General features: G+C 41.6%; 2 protein-coding genes across 2 annotated transcripts; both read right to left on the bottom strand.

Annotated features, from left to right (window-relative positions):
- Positions 1-1055: 1055 nt before the first annotated feature.
- LOC133018667 (immunoglobulin lambda-1 light chain-like) lies at positions 1056-4706 on the bottom strand. The gene is made up of 5 exons (XM_061085084.1): positions 4664-4706; positions 4263-4583; positions 3723-3776; positions 2127-2429; positions 1056-1317 (listed from the first exon to the last, which is right to left on the bottom strand). The coding sequence occupies exons 1-5, from the start codon at positions 4704-4706 to the stop codon at positions 1103-1105; spliced, it is 936 nt and encodes a 311-aa protein (XP_060941067.1). The 3' UTR covers positions 1056-1102.
- Positions 4707-12457: 7751 nt separating this feature from the next.
- LOC133018662 (uncharacterized) lies at positions 12458-16761 on the bottom strand. Its single transcript, XM_061085079.1, has 5 exons — positions 16719-16761; positions 16321-16638; positions 15061-15117; positions 13495-13770; positions 12458-12759 (listed from the first exon to the last, which is right to left on the bottom strand). The coding sequence occupies exons 1-5, from the start codon at positions 16759-16761 to the stop codon at positions 12458-12460; spliced, it is 996 nt and encodes a 331-aa protein (XP_060941062.1).
- Between the last annotated feature and the right edge of the window lie 5161 nt (positions 16762-21922).

Raw genomic sequence — 21922 nt, 5'->3', positions numbered from 1 at the left:
ACACACACGCACACACACACAAACACACACAAACACACACACACACACACACACACACACACACACAGCATCACACAAGGCTACAACTCTGTCCTCATGATAAAGATACTTATTGTCAAAAAGAGAAAAGCAGAACCATGATGAATTTCTGTCCCAGTTTCCAGACGAACCTTCATGTCCAGAGACCAACGTGGTTTAGATCATGTGACGTCATCACTTTGTTATTAACATTTGTTTAGTTGTTGGTTCAGTAACAGTCACACACATTTTCAAAATTAAAATCTTTGTCCTCAAACATCTGAATATTTCTACCTGGATCACATCTGGACACGACTCCTGGTTTGTTTTTCATCTGTTTTAAGTTTTTTGAAGTTCAGCTTTTGTTCCTCTGCAGCCGACAAATATCAATGAGAGTAAAATCAGGGTATAAGCAGAATAACTACAATAATAAGGCTAAACTGTGAATTCAAAACATATTAATGCTCAACTGCAAACTGTTAACAGTTGATCTCAATGCTACTGAAATACAGTAATAAACAATACTTTTTTTTTTAAATTGGATTTAGTTTCAGATTTTTTTTAACTTTATAACATTATCTGGATTTTACTTTTATTAACCGGAAATCATAGTTTCAACAGAAGAAATTCTTACTTTTGTTAAAATTACTAGTAAATAAATGTATTCAGTTATTAATTTCTTTCCTAGAGGATTAAATACTATACATGCTTCACTGTTAGTAAATACATGTATGTATAAAACAATATGTATTTATAATTATATTAGGGTTGTGTTATTTTTGTACTTTGTATTTAAACTTTTTGTTTTCTCGTTGTGCAGAATAAAACACATTTAAATCAGTTTTTAACATGTTTAAGGAATAATTCATACAACACAGGGTTAATGTGGAAAGAGAGTCTGAGTGAATTATTATTGATGCACAAAGACGAGGAGTCAGTTCACATCAGAGGTAAAGGAGATGAGATGTGTTTTATTTTTATATTTAATGTCTTCAGCTTAAAAATCCTTTATTTTATACTTTGCAAAGTTACAGTTCAGACGAGTGTTTGCAGTGAGAAGAGAAGCAGAGTGAAGTGAACAGGATCAGTGAGAAGTTGAAGCTGCTGCAGGAAACTCGGTCGTCTGGTGAGCAGCGGCTGGACGCTCCCTGTTCCTCAGGATGTGGATCAGAGCGAGTCCACCGCAGTAAACCAGACTCTTCACCATCAGCAGCGTGTAGAGCAGACACAGCAGCTTCACCTGCCGCTGAGACCAGGCCACGGCCGCCGGAGACGTCTGTGCGTGAACTGCAGAAACCTCTGAAAGAATCCAGAAGTCAGTTTCAGTCCTCACATATTACCTACCTCAATATTTTTTATTTTATTCTATTGTATTGTATTTTATTGTATTCAAGTATACCGGCTGCTATTACAACTTAATTTCCCTTCGGGGATGAATAAAGTAATCTATCTATCTATCTATCACATGAGTTTTCAGAGCTTGGTCTTTCTGTTTGAAGTCAGAACTTCTCTCATCTTATTTTTCATGTTCACATTTTATAATTCTTCACTCAAAACCCCACATTCACTCTCAGACAGACCCTGCTTGCACTCAGATATTTTGTTGCTTGCACTCAGATATTTTGCTGCTTGCACTCAGATATTTTGTGGCTGTGACAGCTCCAGCTTCAGCTTCTCCTCGTGGTCACGTTGCTTCTGTGAATGTGAAACTTCTGCTCTCAGATGGTTATTTGCAACAAATCTGTCAAAATTTCCCGACCAATAGAATTCCAGGTGTAATATTGACATATTAAATTGTCCCGTCCTCGTTGTCAGTGTGTTAGCTTCAACATCTGTGAGCGAGCCGGACGGCGGTTGGTTTAACCAGGTTCACGTCCGCGGCTTCATGACGACTCCGGCTTCCTGTCAGAAGTAAAGCTGAAGCTGAGATCCTGGTTCTTGCCTCAGTTCGAGCACAAGCAGAGGCTATTTGAGTTCAAGTGCAGGGTTTTGAACCAAAGCTTCACAAAATGTGAAATCAATAAGTCCTGCTCTCAAACTGAAAGTCCACGCTCTGGAATAAAGACACAGACACATGAAGCTCACCACAGTCACCAAACCTCCTTCACCTTGCTCTGCCGGGGCCTCCACTGTGCCTCCCTCATGCCGGACGTGGCAGCGGTATTTGTACGGAGCGTTCCGGTCGACCACCATGATGGCGGCGGTGCGTCCTGTCCCACTGAGCTCCAGCTGCTCTCCATCAGCAGAGGACAGCGTCTCCAGAGGACCACCCTCACTCTGTCTTGTCCAGGAGAACTGGACCAGAGGAGGAACCATGTTGGAGGCCACACACAGCAGGGAGCTCTTCCCGTCCAGGGCGGCGATGGAAGCTGCCGGGTACACGCTCACCACCGGGGTCACCAGCGGCGTATCTGACGTGTGACAACATGCACATGAACAGCAGCTCTGCACTTCACAGCCTGATCCTGGAAACACCTCATCGATACTTCACAGAGAGATTCAGCTGCTGCACGGCAGCGTTATCACAGATATCATCAGAGCCACAGCCGCTCAACTTCATTTGATCATAGATTTATATATTTATCCCTATTTCTATCATATTGTAAATGTGTGTACATGTTCTATCATTTAAAATACAATGAAAGATATAAATATAACAGGATTGTGTTGTTAATTCACACAAAACATTAAAGGTCACGTAATTTGTTGTTTATAACAAAGTGTGAAAAGGTGTAACTATCTTTTATATTGAGACAGATTTATACAATTTGTTTAAAGGTATTCAAATGTAAGTACAAAAATATCTATTTTATGTCCGTTAAGTACTAAATATTTATAATGCATGATGATATATACACACTGAAATGTTCCCTCATAACTTTTAACAAATTCTACATCAAACCAAATATAAGTTGTGGTACAAGAAATATTAAAGTCATATCAAGAATATTATCATAAAACAAATATTTGGGATATAAGGAACAAACATTTGTCTAATGACAAACCTATTTATCTTTAATTTATACCAAATATATTTCTCATTATTGTTTGTACACAAAAATACACATTCACCATTAAAGGGCAATTGCATTCATCGGAACAAAATCTTTAACGTTAAATACTAAATGTATTTTTCCGGAGTTAGTGAAATATATAGATTGATATATATCAGCAGGTATTATATTAAAAACCTAAATATCAGTCTGGTATTTTTAAGCAACTTTCATAATTATTTAAATAAATTTGTTTAATTGTGAAAGTGATGATTTAATTTAAAACATTTATCCTGAGACGAGAACTTAGTTAATTGATCTTATTTTTGAAACAGAAAGTTGCTGAAAGGTTTCTGGTTTAAGAATGAGCCGTAACGAGTCGGTCTCAAAGCGCTCGGGGCTGAAGGTTCCACGGACGCTCGTGAAGTCAGAAGTTATTTCAGGAGCAAGGAAAGAAAACTCAGATTCCTTCGGCAGCAGCTGAAGAGAATCCAGAAAACGTTTGAGACTTTTTAGACTCTGAACAAACCCGAAGCAGAAAAAGAGGATTGTGTCTGATGTGCAGCGACATTTCACTGTCACACGTTTGTTCATTTCAGAAAGTCTGAAAGAGGAAGTTTGTCTTAACAAGAAAAATCAAACATGGTTCAAACTCTTTTCATCACATTTTCAACAATGGAACCAGTGAAGGGAAATAAAAGAGTTTCTTACCATCTACGAACAATTTGGTTCCTGAGCCGAAGATCAACTCCACAGTGAAAGAGACTCAGACAAAAACCGTCTGAGCTCAAGGTCGTTTCTCTCATGTTCATGCCAGCACAACATTCACGTTCCCCTCAGAAACGCTTTGTGTTTAGTGATTATGAGCAAATATAAGCTTGTTCCGTTTACTGGTGGGTAAAAGCTTAACGATGTCATGATGATGTCATGATGATGTCACCAAGTGTTGGTGTGAGGGTTGAACTGTCAGAGTTCTGTCACAGGCCCGATTCCTCCGGCCATCCAAACACAGAGAACCAGCTGGAGACCAGACACTGGCTCTGATTGGACCTTTAAAGGGCGGCGATGGAAAAGGTTTGTCTGTGGAACGACAGCAAACCTGCGGAAACGTCTCTGAACGCACGAGTCTTTAGAACAGAAGCTGGAGAGCAGCTGTCGGATGGAGCTGAGACATGTGACGCTGTGGTTTACTTCTCTCTCCCACTGATCCTCATGAGGGTTTTTGCTCAGGCTGCACACATCATGTATCACTGTGGGTTCCAGACTTCAAATAGGCGCAGTAGTACGTGGCTGCATGAGAGCGTTTAACTTTCTCTATCTTCAACTCACAGCTGTTCTGTTTAATCTCAGCTGTGAAGTCGTCTTTCTGAGGATTATTGTAAGGCTTATAAATGTAACCATCACTTTCATCAATATCAAGAATCAGTGTGAACGTTCCTGTGTCTTCCTTCTGAAACCAGAGTATGTATCTATGCTGATCAGTTCCTCCACAGCTGAACGAGGCCTGTTCACCAACTCTTCTGGTCAAAGACAACTGGTCCTGAGTCAGCTCTGCTGCCATGGCAACCAGCGCTGTGGACAGACAGATGGACGGAGGTGAGTGTGGTGGTGAGGTGGAGCTTGTGAGCTCCTGATTGGCTGGAAACACTCACCTGAACACAGACAGCACAGAGCAGCGGCTGGGAGGAGAAGCATGCTGGGGGGTGGGGGGTGGGGGGGGGGCTTGCCTCGGGTGAACCTGAGGAGAAGTGGCGCTCTAACGAGGACGAGCTGTGAGATCAGGTCCTGGAACCTCCCATCAGCCCCTGGGGCCACAGAGGAGGAGGAAGCTGCTTTTCTGACGAGGGGGGGGGGGGGGGAGTTTGTAAAGAGGAAACAAAAATAATAAAGTGAATTCAGCAGTGAAACGATCATGAGGAACGTTATGAAACTTCAGTCTCTGACACGCTGCTCGTGGTGAAGCTTCAAACGTCTGCTGATGAAAACAAGATGGAGCTTCATGTGTACACGTGTGTTTATATTTATAAATGTATATATTTATAAATGTATATATTTCATCTTCAAAGTCTTTTAAATTCACTTGTTTACGATGTTCAGATTAAAGATTAAACAAAGGAAACTGAACGAGCCTCAGAACATGACGTGAGTTATATCAGTTCACATAGTTTTCATCATATCGTTGTTGTAGTTTATTATTATTGTATCATTATAATTATAAAGTCTCATAGTAGTTAAACGTCATCAGTTAGTTGCATTCAGGATTGTAACTTGTCCTTTGCTGCCCTCTAGTGTCCAACTGGAAAAATAACTTTAGAAATCAAACTTACAACATGTTCCCAGAGTAGAATATTAGTGATCTCGTCCAATGGGAAAATCAAGAATAATATCAAACAACTTGTGCTTTTTACTGGTTTTAAAGATTTTTAATATTTTTACACAACTTCTCACCATGATTAGCAGAATACTTTTCCTTCTATGTGTATAATATATACCAATTACATGTTGCCTCTTATTATGAAATCTACCTATTTATATACTTGTCCAAAGAGAAAATGTATAAATAAAATGGAATCACATGAAATCATCGTCTCAGTGAAAAACAAATGTCTCCAACTTTTAACATTGTTTTAATCCACTTTATTAAGAATCAAGAAATTGGCCAATAATAATTGAAAAAGAAAAATCAAGTGCACAGTAGAAACAATTAGTGACTGAGCTTAGACATGGCAGAAAATAAGAAGACAAACTATAAATATATTTGAATAATAATAAATAGAATAATCAAACAAACAAAAATAGAGTTCTAATCACGGAGTTTTGTTGATTTACTGTTTTGCATAAGTTCACAAAACTCAAGTGAAGTAAGTGATCGATTCTTCAGAGGAAACCAAACAACAGAAAAACACAACCCGCCTCCATCCTGCTGCTGTGATGTTTCGGGATTTTAAAATTTATGTTTGTCTGTGTGTGTGTCTGTGTGTGTGTGTCTGTGTGTCTGTGTGTCTGTGTGTGTCTGTGTGTGTGTCTGTGAAGATGTTTATGGAACTGAACTCTGAACAAAAGCAGGAGGGTGGGGGCAGGAGCAGTTTGGGCCAGATATATGACCTTCAAACTATGAATTATAATAACTGTTCCTGCTTGGTGTTAATCTTGAAGTTGTTAGAATGTGTGTGCGTCACATTGCTGGTCATAAACTATAATTTAACTTGTTCTCATACCTAACTATTTATAATAAAGCATATCTCCCTTAGCTTATACAAACATCACACATACATGAATGCACTGTGCTTATGAGCCTTAGAAATAATTCATTAGCTGCCCCAGGTTCTGGAGGGAAGAGAGAAAGGCGATGTTTTGTTTGGAGGATGTGAATGTTTACACAAACAGAACATACAGCCGATAGAGCAGGAACACAATATTATTTACTCCGATGTTGTAGATACACTTGATGTTGGCTAATTATTCATAATCATAAAATATGATTATTAAAATAATACAATTATTTATTAAAAATAATACAATGATTAATTTAAACGATAAAGTTATCAATGAATAAAACTGAAAGTATTAATAAAAAAGAGTACACTTATCAATTAAGAATAATACAATTTGTAATTATGATTTATAAAAGACAGGGCCCCAGCCTGGTATCAGGGACCAACAATCAAATGGAAAGATCAGAATCATTTAGATCTAGTTCAATTAGAAATCTATAAAGATTATATAATGAACAGTGAAGGTTATGGAGTTCTTGACAGTGTAGAGGTTGGCAAAATTCACTTATGCAACATTAATGAAAGAACATTTGTGAAAAAAGAACATTTATTATGACTATAATAAAGTATAAATTACTAAAAAAGTGCTAACTAAACAAAGTTGTGTATGTGAGTGTGTGTGTCTATGTAAATCAGAGTTCTCCCAAAATGGCGGCTGGCCAAAAGGGTAGCACCTTCCTGTGTGCTTCCAAGATGGTCGCTGGCCACCCTCAAGAAACAGCCCCCCCCCTCCTTTTGAAGTGGTTTTAGGACCGGTAGCGGGGGGGGAGGAGATAAGTAGGTGAAGAGATATGTGTGTGTCTGTGTTGTTGCTAATTTAGACAAAGAGTGTAGAATGAAATGCAAAGAAAGACTCTGAGGAGCCTAGCAAACTAATATTACTTTTGAAATAACTTATAACTTAAGTATCACAACACAAATCACACTTATAAACACCACACAGAATCGAATAGACAGTCTTGCTTAGCCTGGTATCATTATTAAGCCCAGTTGTGTGACCCGTCGGAGGGAAAGGGGGAAAAGGAAGTTGCAGTTCAGTTCTCAGTGCAGTGAAGTCTTCTAGCTGGTCGTCTAGTTTCTGCCTTCATGGTTCTGTTGAGCTGTGGCTCAGTTTCTGGTTGAAGTTTTCCTGCAGGACATCGAGTCGCTGCTAGGAGTTTGGTAGAGCTTGATTTTCGAGGAGGTTTCCTTGGTGAGATGAGCTGGAAGCTGCATCTTTGTGCTCCTCTCGATGATTTGGATGCGAAGAGAAGATGTGAGCTGGAGAAATCAGGCTTCTCCTCTCGGGGATGCAGGAAGAGAGGCTGGACATCCTTCCTCCCTCAGACGGATTGAAGAAAGAGAGAGAATCGGGGGAGTACTGGTCTTATATTACCTGGGACCTCACAGGTCATGGGGTCCAGAGTGACCAATCAGGAGTTGACCCTTGTGGCTTTTCACACCTATGTGTGAAGTTGAGGAATCTTGGGAGACTGAGTTCCCTGTGCTCTGGCTTTGTCAGGAACAAAGGAACATGTGGTTTCAGGCTTTTGACTACACATATAGGCCGAAGAGGAGGCCTTTGGTCGCACAAAAACACTGTCCTAACACCAATGAACAACAACACCGACCCACAAGGCTTCAGCTGCGTCAAGGCTTGTTCATGTGAAGATTTGCTCAGCAACTATCAGAGGAGGAGCCAGACTGGGAGCGGCTCCTCATCACTTCCTGGTTCCAGAGCCAAGAGGCTGGAGCTACGCCTGCGCACCATCGAGGAAGAAACAAGTCTCAACTCCCCCTCATTATTGACCAATCAAATTATACCTTCTGTTATAAAATATTACAACCGCCGTCCGTGCGGTGCGACTGGTGACTGCCGGTGCCGCTCGAGGGGCGGGGCCGTGCGTTGGGTGCCCATTGCTGTGCTGAACTTTTCATACCTTTTCATTGCTTCTTAATAAATACTTGTTGAACCAAACCGAGACCGGCTCTTCTCATATTTGGGATTAAAGAACATGACAGATGTCATCAAGTGTCCAAAAGCCCCAAATTCAAACTCCAGTGGAAACTGAGTCATTGACACCAAGTGTCCAGCTCAATGTCTCCGTGTGCACAGTGGGGGGTCCATTCCCCTTTGACCTCCTGTTCAGAGACGGCTTCCCTAGTTTGACGCAGACGGCTTCTCTTACTCCTGGTTCAGACCATCTGTCCACCCTGGACAGCAGTACTTTGGAACTTGGTTTTGAGAAATTAACCAATTTATTATTCATTTTAAAAGTACAAAATAAGAAATTCAATGAGACGTTTCACAGTTTGTTTTATTCAAAGAATAAATCAACGATTTTATTCCAACTGAGCTTCATGTAAAACCATTATAACAAATAAATGTACCACTGTGTTAATGTAACGAATGAAAGGGACTTCACAACAACAACAGGATCAAAACAGTTTTCAACGACAGAAATATAACAGATTTTCTGTTGTGTAGCTGTTATTAATTGTTGGGGAGGCCCCAGTGATCTGAGTTTTAAACAAATCATAAACGAGGCCTACACGCAATGCTGAGACCAGCTCTAGAGTTTTCCTGGTGGTCGAACCCCTACCCCCCCCCCCAGCAGGCCCTGGGGGGGAGATGCAGAGACCCAAATGAAACCTGAGACGTCCACTGAGGGCGAAGCCCGCCCCTTGTGGCCAAAATCTGACAGTCCATTGGCTAAGAGCACACTGAACCCCATGACCCCTCCTCCAGGGGGCATGTACCTGGAAGGTAGGATAAAACAGCTGAGCCCCCTCAGAACTCTGCTTTTTTCCCTGCACTGATGACCTCTCCTGACCTCTCCAGGTCTATCCAGATGAGTTAGTTGCTATAGGGAGCAACCACAAACGTTTGTTTAATTCATTTCATTTCCTTTCTTTTATGTCAGTCGAAGTTTTATTTTGATAGGACCTTTTGCTGTTTTAACTTGAAAGACCGAAACAGGAAGTTCACTCGTGGGACGAGCTCAGACATTTTCCACACGGACTATTCTTTTCACACGATCTACAACGGCTACAAGCAGCCGCACATCCCTGCAGAAGAAGACAAAGCTTCATCCCGTCACGGAGCACGAGAAAATCGCTCCTGTCCGGTCCAGCGGCCGAGCTTCGTGTCACCACGACAACCACCGGAGCACCGCTCGAGAGACCACGTGATTCACTGAGCTCCCGGCACATTCGCGCAGATGCGCACGCACACCACGAGGGTTTCACAGTAAGAGGATATTTTGTCTGGGCAGAGACTAGTTTTAATACTTAGCGTGTCGTTTAATATTTGAGTGTATTTGTTTATAAGACCTCTGTGTCTTCATTGTTTAGCAGCGGCGAGTCGCCACTTCTGGTTTCCGGTTTGACGGCCGTGTGTGTGTTACAGTGAATAGGGCCGCGAGAAAAGCCTCCGGCCGCGCTGTTAACGTCCGTGAAAGTCTGCAGTGATTTTACCGATCAAACATCAGCCCACAACGTCCGCTTGGGGGCTGAGTGGTGAAATCACTGTTAACTTATCTCCGGCGTGTTTTTAAGAGCTTCTCTGTTCTCTCCTTGCATGTTTTTCTCTCTCCTCTCTCTCTCTCTTCTCCTAAACCTACTTACACACGTTCCGATCTGTATTCATACAGTTCATGTCACATAGTTAAATCTATATTCAAAGAGGCCGAACGCATCTGGAAGCCATTCGGGCCAAGGCCAAAGCAGAGATAAAGAATTCTCTTTGTCTGAAAATTCCTTTGTGTAATTCACGTGGCGACCGCCATTGTGAGCTCCGGCCACATGGTCATTAACATAAGCTCCATTTTGAATAACGCGAGTTAGACCACCATTTTGAGAGTCTATTATTGCCACGTCTCTTCTCTCTCTCTCCTCCCTTTTTTGCTCTAAACTCCAAAGCGGTTCCGCCATTTTGGTTTGTAGTCACCACCATTTTGAGAGTGTTTGGGCCCTAATAATTCCTTGAATCATCATCGGCCGCCATCTTGGATGAGACCAGTCCACGTCATCACGTGACTGCGTCATCGCCACTCCCCCTTTCTCTCTCTCTCTCTCACACACACACACACACACACACACATACACAGAGACACATTGATAGACACATACACAGACAGACACACACACACAGATATACATAGATGGACCATAGGTTTCAAATGTGTGTTCTAAATTGTGAAAAGTGCTGCTGCTGTTGTTATCTTTGAAATATTGGAGTTTGTTAAAATGATGAATCATTAAATAACATTAACTTTATTTCACACACACACACAAACACATAGACACACACACACACACACAGAGACAGACGTACATAGACCACAGGTTTTACATGTATGGTCTGAGTTGTGATGTGCTGCTGCTGTTGTTATCTTTGAAATATTGGAGTTTGTTAAAATGCCGAATCATTAAAGAACATTAACTTTATTTCCCCTTTTTAATAAATGCTTTTGTAATTAAAGTATCTGTAGCCTGTGATTATTTGTGCATATGTATGTGAATGCAGCTGGATTATGATAGCCTGTGCTTGAACTTAAAACCCTTCATTGTTTATTAAATAATCATTAATATTAACTATTGAGATTATTCATTTAACATTTATCATATGAGACTGATATTTATAGTTTAACTCGTTGGTCCCTGTAACCAGGGTGGTGCCCCGCTACGATAAATAATAATTGCAGATTGTATCATTCTTAATTGATAATTTTATTGTTTTCATTAATTATTTAATTATTCTTAATGGATAACCTTATCATTTCTAATTCATTATTTTACTGTTCTTAAGTGATAGCCTTATCATTTTTAATTATTTTTAATAAATATTTTTTATTATTTTAATAATTATATTTCATGATTATTAATAATTAGCCAACGTAAAGTCTACTCCTATTGCACAACATAATATTTGATCAGAGCTGATGAGTCTCTGAGCTGAAGTTGTTTCTCACGATCTGAAGCTTGAAACTGTCGACGTGTTGTTGAAGTTAAAACCTCGACAGGAACCACACAGCTCAACTGTCGACGGCTGTTTGTAAAACCACCAGCACAGATTGACATCTGCTGCTGAACACACTCCTGACCCCGCTCAGCAACACACACACACACACACACACACAAACACACACAGCGTCACACAAGGCAACAACTCTGTCCTCATAATAAAGATAAAACCTGATTGTTAAAAAGAGGAAAGCAGAACCATGATGACTTTCTGTCCCAGTTTCCAGACGAACCTTCATGTGCAGAGACCAACGTGGTTTAGTTCATGTGACGTCATCGATTTGTTATTGTTATTAATTTGTTTAGTTGTTGCTTCAGTAACAGTCACACACATTTTCAAAAAGAAAATCTTTGTCCTCAAACATCTAAATATTTCTACCTGGATCACATCTGGACTCGACTCCTGATTTGTTTTTCATCCGTTTAAAGTTTTTTGAAGTTCAGCTTTTGTTCCTCTGCAGCCGACAAATATCAATGAGAGTAAAATCAGGGTATAAGCAGAATAACTACAATAATTAGGCTAAACTGTGAATTCAAAACATATTAATGCTCAACTGCAAACTGTTAACAGTTGATCTCAATGCTACTGAAATACAGTAATAAACAATCCTTTTTTTTTACAGGAAAAAAATTGGATTTAGATTTTTTTTTACTATATAACATTATCTGGATTTAACTTTTATCAACCGGAAATCATAGTTTCAACAGAATAAATTCTTACTTTTGTTCAAATTACTAGTAAATTAATGTATTCAGTTATTAATTTCTGTCCTAGAGGATTAAATACTGTACATGATTCACTGTTAGTAAATACATGTATGTATAAAACAATATGTTTTTATAATTATATTACGGTTGTGTTTTTTTTGTACTTTGTATTTAAACCATTTGTTTTCTCGTGCAGAATAAAACACATTGAAACCAGTTTTTAACATGTTTAAGTAATAATTCATGCAGCACAGGGTTAATGTGGAAAGAGCGTCAGTGTGAATTATTATTGATGCACAAAGACGAGTAGTCAGTTCACATCAGAGGTAAAGGAGATGAGATGTGTTTTATTTTATATTTAATGTCTTCAGCATAAAAATCCTTTATTTTGTACTTTGCAAAGTTACAGTTCAGACGAATGTTTGCAGTGAAAAGAGAAGCAGAGTGAAGTGAACAGGATCAGTGAGAAGTTGAAGCTGCTGCAGGAAACTCGGTCGTCTGGTGAGCAGCGGCTGGACGCTCCCTGTTCCTCAGGATGTGGATCAGAGCGAGTCCACCGCAGTAAACCAGACTCTTCACCATCAGCAGCGTGTAGAGCAGACACAGCAGCTTCACCTGCCGCTGAGACCAGGCCCAGGCCGCCGGACACGTCTGTGCTTTAGTCGTTGGTATTTGAGTCGTTGGTATTTGAGTCGTTGGTATTTGAGTCGTCGGTATTTGAGTCGTCGGTATTTGAGTCGTCGGTATTTGAGTCGTCGGTGCTTGAGTCGTCGGTATTTGAGTCGTCGGTTTAGCACAATCCACTGAAAGAATCCAGAAGTCGGGTTCAGTCTTCACATGAGTTTTCAGAGCTTGATCTTTCAGTTTGAAGTCAGAACTTCTCTCATCTTATCTTTCATGTTCACATTTTATAATGCTGTCGCTCAAAACCCCACATTCACTCTCAGACAGACCCTGCTTGCACTCAGATATTTTGCTGCTTGCGCTCAGATATTTTGCTGCTATGACAGCTCCAGCTTCAGCTTCTCCTCGTGGTCACGTTGCTTCTGTTAACGTGAAACTTCTGCTCTCAGATTGTTTTTGCAACAAATCTGTCAAAATGTCCCGACCAATAGAATTCCAGGTGAAATATTGACATATTAAATTGTCCCGTCCTCGTTGTAAGTGTGTTAGCATCAACATCTGTGAGCGAGCCGGACGGCGGTTGGTTTAACCAGGTTCACGTCCGCAGGCCCTCCTTGGCTTCATGACGACTCCGGCTTCCTGTCAGAAGTAAAGCTGAAGCTGAGATCCTGGTTCTTGCCTCAGTTTGAGCACAAGCAGAGGCTATTTGAGTGCAAGTGCAGGGTTTTGAACGAGAGCTTTTAAAAATTTGAAATCAATAAGTCCTGCTCTCAAACTGGAAGTCCACGCTCTGGAATAAAGACACAGACACATGAAGCTCACCACAGTCACCAAACCTCCTTCACCTTGCTCTGCCGGGGCCTCCACTGTGCCTCCCTCATGCCGGACGTGGCAGCGGTATTTGTACGGAGCGTTCTGGTCGACCACCATGATGGCGGCGGTGCATCCTGTCCCTCTGAGCTCCAGCTGCTCTCCATCAGCAGAGGACAGCGTCTCCAGAGGACCACCCTCCCTCTGTCTTGTCCAGGAGAACTGGACCAGAGGAGGAACCATGTTGGAGGCCACACACAGCAGGGTGCTCTTCCCGTCCAGGGCGGCGATGGAAGCTGCCGAGTACACGCTCACCACCGGGGTCACCAGCGGCCGATCTGACGTGTGACAACATGCACATGAACAGCAGCTCTGCACTTCACAGCCTGATCCTGGAAACACCTCATCGATACTTCACAGAGAGATTCAGCTGCTGCACGGCAGCGTTATCACAGATATCATCAGAGCCACAGCCGCTCAACTTCATTTGATCATACATTTATATATTTATCACTATAACTATCATATTGTAAATGTGTGTACATGTTCTATCATTTAAAATACAATAAAAGATATAAATATAACAGGATTGTGTTGTTAATACACACAAAACGTTAATGGTCACATAATTTGTTGTTTATTAAAAAGTGTGAAAGTGTAACTATCTTTTTTACTAAGACAGATTTATACTATTTGTTTATATGTATTCAAATGTACGTATAAAAATATCTATTTTATGTCTGCAAGTTCTAAATATGTATAATTGCATGATGATGTATTTACACTGAAATGTTCCCTCATAACTTTTAACAAATTCTACATCGAACCAAATATAAGTTTTGGTACAAGAAATATTAAAGTCAAATTTAAAATATCATAATGAAACAAATATTTGGGATATAAGGAAAAATATTTGTCTATTGACAAACCTATTTATCTTTAATTTATACCAAATATATTTCTCATTATTGTCTATACACAAAAAGACACATTCACCATTAAAGGGCAATTGCATTCATCTGAACAACATCTTTAACGTTAAATACTAAATGTATTGTCCGTGAGTTAGTAAAATATATAGATTGATATATATCAGCAGACATTATATTAAAAACCTAAATGTCAGTCTGGTATTTTTAAGCAACTTTCATAATTATTTAGGTAGATTTGTTAAATTTTGAAAATTATGATTTAATTTAAAACATTCATCATGAGACGAGAACTTAGCGAATTGATCTTATTTTTGAAACAGAAAGTTGCTGAAAGGTTTGTGGTTTAAGAACGAGCCGTAACGAGTCGGTCTCAAAGCGCTCGGGGCTGAAGGTTCCACGGACGCTCGTGAAGTCAGAAGTTATTTCAGGAGCAAGGAAAGAAAACTCAGATTCCTTCGGCAGCAGCTGAAGAGAATCCAGAAAACGTTTGAGACTTTTTAGACTCTGAACAAACCCGAAGCAGAAAAAGAGGATTGTGTCTGATGTGCAGCGACATTTCACTGTCACACGTTTGTTCATTTCAGAAAGTCTGAAAGAGGAAGTTTGTCTTAACAAGAAAAATAAAACATGGTTCAAACTCTTTTCATCACATTTTCAACAATGGAACCAGTGAAAGTAAATAAAAGAGTTTCTTACCATCTACGAACAGTTTGGTTCCTGAGCCGAAGATGAGGACATCCACAGTGAAAGAGACTCAGACAAAAACCGTCTGAGCTCAAGGTCGTTTCTCTCATGTTCACGCCAGCACAACATTCATGTTCCCCTCAGGATGAACCGCACTGACCCTGAGGAGCCTCGGACTTTTCATGTAGCGCCACCATCAGGTCAAACGCTTCTTTTGTCCAATACTTTCAGAACTCAGCTGGTCTTTGTGTTTAGTGATTATGAGCAAATATCAGCATGTTCAGTTAATTGGCAGCTGAAGGGTTAACGATTTCATGATGATGTCATGATGACGTCATAAACTGTAGCGACCAATAAGATGACAGACGCAGTTTATCAGGATTAACCAATCGTTCATCATCATGTGCTCTAACTGACGATGAGTTCTTTATGAAACATTTTTACTACGATATAAAACGTTAGCGTTGTTGCTCCTGATGATTTTCATGTTTCACACGATTTTATGAATTTAGTTTCTTTTCTCTTCTTCTTGTGTCAGAGTGTCCGTCCCAGTCGTGTGAACACGATATCTCACACACACTTTGACGGAGTTTCTTCAAATCTGCTTCAAACCTTCACTTGGAATCAGGGACGACCTGGTCAAAGGTCAAAGGTCAAGGTCACTGTGGGCTCACAGAAGATGTTTTTTTCCTCTTGAACACGTTTCCATCAAGCATGTCTTTGGAGAATTTCTTCATATTTTAACCAGTTATCACTTGGACTCAAATATTCATTAATCAGACTCCAGAGGTCAAAGGTCCCAATGACCTCATGTTAATGTGAGGGTCACATGTCCCAGCTGGAGGGACTGAAGCTGCCTGGTTGGTGGAGGAACACGACCACAGCTCAGTGGTTCTTCTTCTTCTTCTTTGTCCTTTTCCACCTGAGCCCGAACGTGAGCGGTTCTTTCTTCTGGATCAGCAGAGTGTTGGTGTGAGGGTTGAACTGTCAGAGTTCTGTCACAGGCCCGATTCCTCCGGCCGTCCAAACACAGAGAACCAGCTGGAGACCAGACACTGGCTCTGATTGGACCTTTAAAGGGCGGCGATGGAAAAGGTTTGTCTGTGGAACGACAGCAAACCTGCGGAAACGTCTCTGAACGCACGAGTCTTTAGAACAGAAGCTGGAGAGCAGCTGTCGGATGGAGCTGAGACATGTGACGCTGTGGTTTACTTCTCTCTCCCACTGATCCTCAGGAGGGTTTTTGTTCAGGCTGCACACATCATGTATCACTGTGGGTTCCAGACCCCCAACAGGCGCAGTAGTACGTGGCTGCATGAGAGCGTTTAACTTTCTCTATCTTCAACTCCCAGCTGTTCTGTTGTCTCTGAGATGTGAAGTCGTCTTTCTGAGGATGATTGTAATTCTTATAAATGTTACCACCACTAACATAAATATCAAGAATCGTTCTGAACGTTCCTGTGTCTTTCTTCTGAAACCAGATTATCCAGCCACACTGATCAGTTCCACAGCTGAACGAGGCCTGTTCATCAACTCTCCTGGTCAAAGACAACTGGTCCTGAGTCATCTCTGCTGCCATGGCAACCAGCGCTGTGGACAGACAGATGGACGGAGGTGAGTGTGGCGGTGAGGTGGAGCTTGTGAGCTCCTGATTGGCTGGAAACACTCACCTGGACACAGGCAGCACAGAGCAGCGGCTGGGAGGAGAAGCATGCTGTGGGGGGGGGGGTGGGTGGGGGGGGGGGTCCTCTGGTGAACCTGAGGAGAAGTGGCGCTCTAACGAGGACGAGCTGTGAGATCAGGTCCTGGAACCTCCCATCAGCCCCTGCGGCCACAGAGGAGGAGGAAGCTGCTTCAGCTGAAGCTGTCGTGTGCTTTCCTGACGATGGGGGGGGGGGGGGGGGGCAGTCTCTGACACGCTGCTCGTGGTGAAGCTTCAAACGTCTGCTGCTGAAAACAAGATGGAGCTTCATGTGTATACGTGTTTTTATATTTATAAATGTATATATTTATAAATGTATATATTTATTAATGTATATATTTCATCTTCAAAGTCTTTTAAATTCACTTTACGATGTTTAGATTAAAGATTAAACAAAGGAAACTGAACGAGCCTCAGAACATGACGTGAGTTATATCAGTTCATATAGTTATCATCATATCGTTGTTGTGGTTTATTATTATTGTATCATTATAATTATAAAGTGTTATAGTAGTTAAACGTCATCAGTTAGTTGCAGTCAGGATTATAACTTGTCCTTTGCTGCCCTCTAGTGTCTGGTACGACATTCACTCCCTGCAGTTAATAATAATGATACTTCTGCCCTCTAGTGTCCAACTGGGAAAATAACTTCGTCCAATGGGAAAATCTAAAATCATCTAAAATATTTTACACCAGGGCCGGGTCTAGACAGGCATGTATGAGGGGGCAGCCACAAATCTTGAGGGGGCATTGTGCTTTATTATATTATTATTATTATAAATTGGGATTTAGTTTGAGGGGGCACAACATTTATTTGAGGGGGCCAGGCCCCCTCTTGCCCCTGCCTAGACCCGGCCCTGTTTTACACAGTTTGTCACCATGATGAGCAGAATACTTTTCCTTCTGTGTGTATAACCTATATTTCAATTATATGTTGCCTCTTATTATGAAATCTACCTATTTATATACGTGTCCAAAGAGAAAATGTATAAATAAAATGGAATCACATGAAATCATCGTCTCAGTGAAAAACAAATGTCTCCAACTTTTAACTTTGTTTTAATCCACTTTATTTAGAATAAAAAAATTGGTCAATAATAATTGAAGATAGAAAAATCAAGTGCACAGTAGAAACAATTAGTGACTGAGCTTAGACATGGCAGACAATAAGAAGACAAACTATAAATATATTTGAATAATAATAAATAAAATAATCAAACAAACAAAAATAGAGTTCTAATCACGGAGTTTTGTTGATTTACTGTTTTGCATAAATCCACAAAACACAAGTGAAGTAAGTGATCGATTCTTCAGTGGAAACCAAACAACAGAAAAACACAACCCGCCTCCATCCTGCTGCTGTGATGTGTTGGGATTTTAAAATCTATGTCTGTGAAGATGTTTATGGAACTGAACTCTAAACAAATGCAGGAGGGTGGGGGCAGGAGCAGTTTGGGCCAGATATATGACCTTCACACTATGAATTATAATAACTGTTGCTTAGTGTTAATCATGAAGTTTGTTAGAATGTGTGTGCGTCACATGGCTGGTCAGTCTCACACCTGTCTGGATAAGAGCTCTGATAAGAGCCGCTGCCTGTTGTGGGAACTGTAAATCTGTGGCAAACAATATACTGTACTTTAACTTGTTCTCATACCTAACTATTAATATTAAAGCATAACTCCCTTAGCTTATTCAAACATTACACATACATGAATGCACTGTGCTTATGAGCCTTAGAAATAATTCATTAGCTGCCCCAGGTTCTGGAGGGAAGAGAGAAAGGCGTTGTTTTGTTTGGAGGATGTGAATGTTTACACAAACAGAACATACAGACGATAGAGCAGGAACACAATATTCTTTACTCCAATGTTGTGCAATAATAGTTAGACTTGATGTTGGCTAATTATTAATAATCATAAAATATGATTATTAAAATAATACAATTATTTATTAAAAATAATACAATTATTAATTAAAACGATAGATGTCCTTCAGGACATCGAGTCGCTGCTAGGAGTTTGGTAGAGTTTGATTTGCGAGGAGGTTTCCTTGGTGAGATGAGCTGGAAGCTGCATCTTTGTCCTCCTCTCGATGATTTGGATGCGAAGAGAAGATGTGAGCTGGAGAAATCAGGCTTCTCCTCTCTGGGATGCAGGAAGAGAGGCTGGACATCCTTCCTCCCTCAGACGGACTGAAGAAACAGAGAGAATCGGGGGAGACCTGGTGTTATATTCCCTGGGACCTCACAGGTTATGGGGTCCAGAGTGACCAATCAGGAGTTGACCCTTGTGGCTTTTCACACCTCTGTGTGAAGTTGAGGAATCCTGGGAGACTGAGTTCCCTGTGCTCTGGCTTTGTCAGGAACAAAGGAACCTGTGGTTTCAGGCTTTTGACTACACATATAGGCCGAAGAGGAGGCCTCTGGTTTCACAAAAACACTGTCCCAACACCAAAGAACAACAACACCGACCCACAAGGCTTCAGCTGAGTCAAGGCTTGTTCATGTGAAGATTTGCTCAGCAACCATCAGAGGAGGAGCCAGACTGGAAGCGGCTCCTCATCACTTCCTGGTTCCAGAGCCAAGAGGCTGGAACTACGCCTGCGCACCATCGAGGAAGAACCAAGTCTCGACTCCCCTTCATTATTGACCAATCAAATTATACCTTCTGTTATAAAATATTACAACCGCCGTCCGTGCGGTGCGACCCGTGACTGCCCGGTGCCGCTAGAGGGGCGGGGCCGTGCGTTGGCTGCCCATTGCTTGGCTGAACCTTTTATACCTTTTCATTGCTTCTTAATAAATACTTGTTGAACCAAACCGAGACCGGCTCTTCTCATATTTGGGATAAAAGAACATGACAGATGTCATCAAGTGTCCAAAAGCCCCAAATTCAAACTCCAGTGGAAACTGAGTCATTGACACCAAGTGTCCAGCTCAATGTCTCCGTGTGCACAGTGGGGGGTCCATTCCCCTTTGACCTCCTGTTCAGAGACGGCTTCTCTAGTTTGACGTAGACGGCTTCTCTTACTCCTGGTTCAGACCATGTGTCCTCCATGGACAGCATGTGGACATAGTTGTCTTCAGATGAACGTCCCTTGTCCTTTAGAGGTGGACGGCTGAGTCCTGACCTGAGGAGCTCTCCTGTGCCATGTGATGAGCAGGACTGGTTGAGTCCCCAGGTCCGAGCGTCCCTCCCTACGTCCAGCTGCATGTGGGATGTGGTGTTGTCCTCTGATGTCCAGTTGACTGTTGGACACTGGGTGTGATGGTTTTCATGATCATTTGACTTTCTCAAGCACTTTGGAACTTGGTTTTGAGAAATGAACCAATTTATTATTCATTTTAAAAGTACAAAATAAGAAATTCAATGAGACGTTTCACAGTTTGTTTTATTCAAAGAATAAATCAACGATTTTATTCCAACTGAGCTTCATGTAAAACCATTATAACAAATAAATGTACCACTGTGTTAATGTAACGAGTGAAAGGGACTTCACAACAACAACAACAGGATCAAAACAGTTTTTCAAAGACAGAAATATAACAGATTCTGTTGTGTAACTGTTATTAATTGTTGGGGAGGTCCCAGTGATCTGAGTTTTGGTGGTCGAACCCCTACCCCCCCCCCCCCCCCCCCCCAGCAGGCCCTGGGGGGAGATGCAGAGACCCAAATGAAACCTGAGACGTCCACTGAGGGCGAAGCCTGCCCCTTGTGGCCAAAATCTGACAGTCCATTGGCTGAGAGCACACTGAACCCCATGACCCCTCCTCCAGGGGGCATGTACCTGCACTGATGACCTCTCCTGACCTCTCCAGGTCTATCCAGATGAGTTAGTTGCTATAGGGAGCAACCACAAACGTTTGTTTAATTCATTTCATTTCTTTTCTTTATCTCAGTCAAAGTTTTATTTTGATAGGACCTTTTGCTGTTTTAACTTGAAAGACCAAAACAGGAAGTTCACTCGCGGGACGAGCTCAGACATTTCCCACACGGACTATTCTTTTCCCACGATCTACAACGGCTACAAGCAGCCGCACATCCCTGCAGAAGAAGACAAAGCTTCATCCCGTCACGGAGCACGAGAAATCCGCTCCTGTCCTTCGTGTCACCACGAGAACCACCGGAGCACCGCTCGAGAGACCACGTGATTCACTGAGCTCCCGGCACATTTGCGCAGACGCGCACGCACACCGCGAGGGTTTCACAGTAAGAGTATATTTTGTCTGGGCAGAGACTAGTTTTAATACTTAGCCTGTCGTTTAATATTTGAGTGTATTTGTTTATAAGACCTCTGTGTCTTCATTGTTTAGCCGCGGCGAGTCGCCACTTCCGGTTTCCGGTTTGACGGCCGTGTGTGTGTTACAGTGAATAGGGCCGCGAGAAAAGCCTCCGGCCGCGCTGTTAACGTCCGTGTAAGTCTGCAGTGATTTTACCGATCAAACATCAGCCCACAACGTCCGCTTGGGGGCTGAGTGGTGAAACCACTGTTAACTTATCTCCAGCGTGTTTTTAAGAGCTTCTCTGTTCTCTCCTTGCATGTTTCTCTCTCTCTCTCTCTCTCTCTCTCCTCCTAAACCTACCTACACACACGTTCCGATCTGTATTTATACAGTTCATGTCACATAGTTAAATCTATATTCAAAGAGGCCGAACGCATCTGGAAGCCATTCGGCCCAAGGCCAAAGCAGAGATAAAGAATTCTCTTTGTCTGAAAATTCCTTTGTGTAATTCACGTGGCGACCGCCATTGTGAGCTCCGGCCACATGGTCATTAACATAGGCTCCATTTTGAATAACGCAAGTTAGACCACCATTTTGAGAGTCTATTATTGCCACGTCTCTTCTCTCTCTCTCTCTCCTCCCTTTTTGGCTCTAAACTCCAAAGCGGCTCCGCCATTTTGGTTTGTAGTCACCACCATTTTGAGAGTGTTTGGGCCCTTATAATTCCTTGAATCATCATCGGCCGCCATCTTGGATGTGACCAGACCACGTCATCACGTGACTGCGTCATCGCCACTCCCCCTTTCTCTCTCTCTCTCTCTCACACACACACACACACACACATACACAGAGACACATTGATAGACACATACACAGACAGACACACACACACAGATACACATAGATGGACCATAGGTTACATGTGTGTTCTAAATTGTGATAAGTGC

Source organism: Limanda limanda, chromosome 13 (genome assembly GCF_963576545.1).
Source record: "Limanda limanda chromosome 13, fLimLim1.1, whole genome shotgun sequence".
NCBI lineage: Eukaryota > Metazoa > Chordata > Actinopteri > Pleuronectiformes > Pleuronectidae > Limanda > Limanda limanda.
Note: the sequence above shows the minus strand (reverse complement) of the source record. Positions and strands in the feature narration are given on the sequence as shown.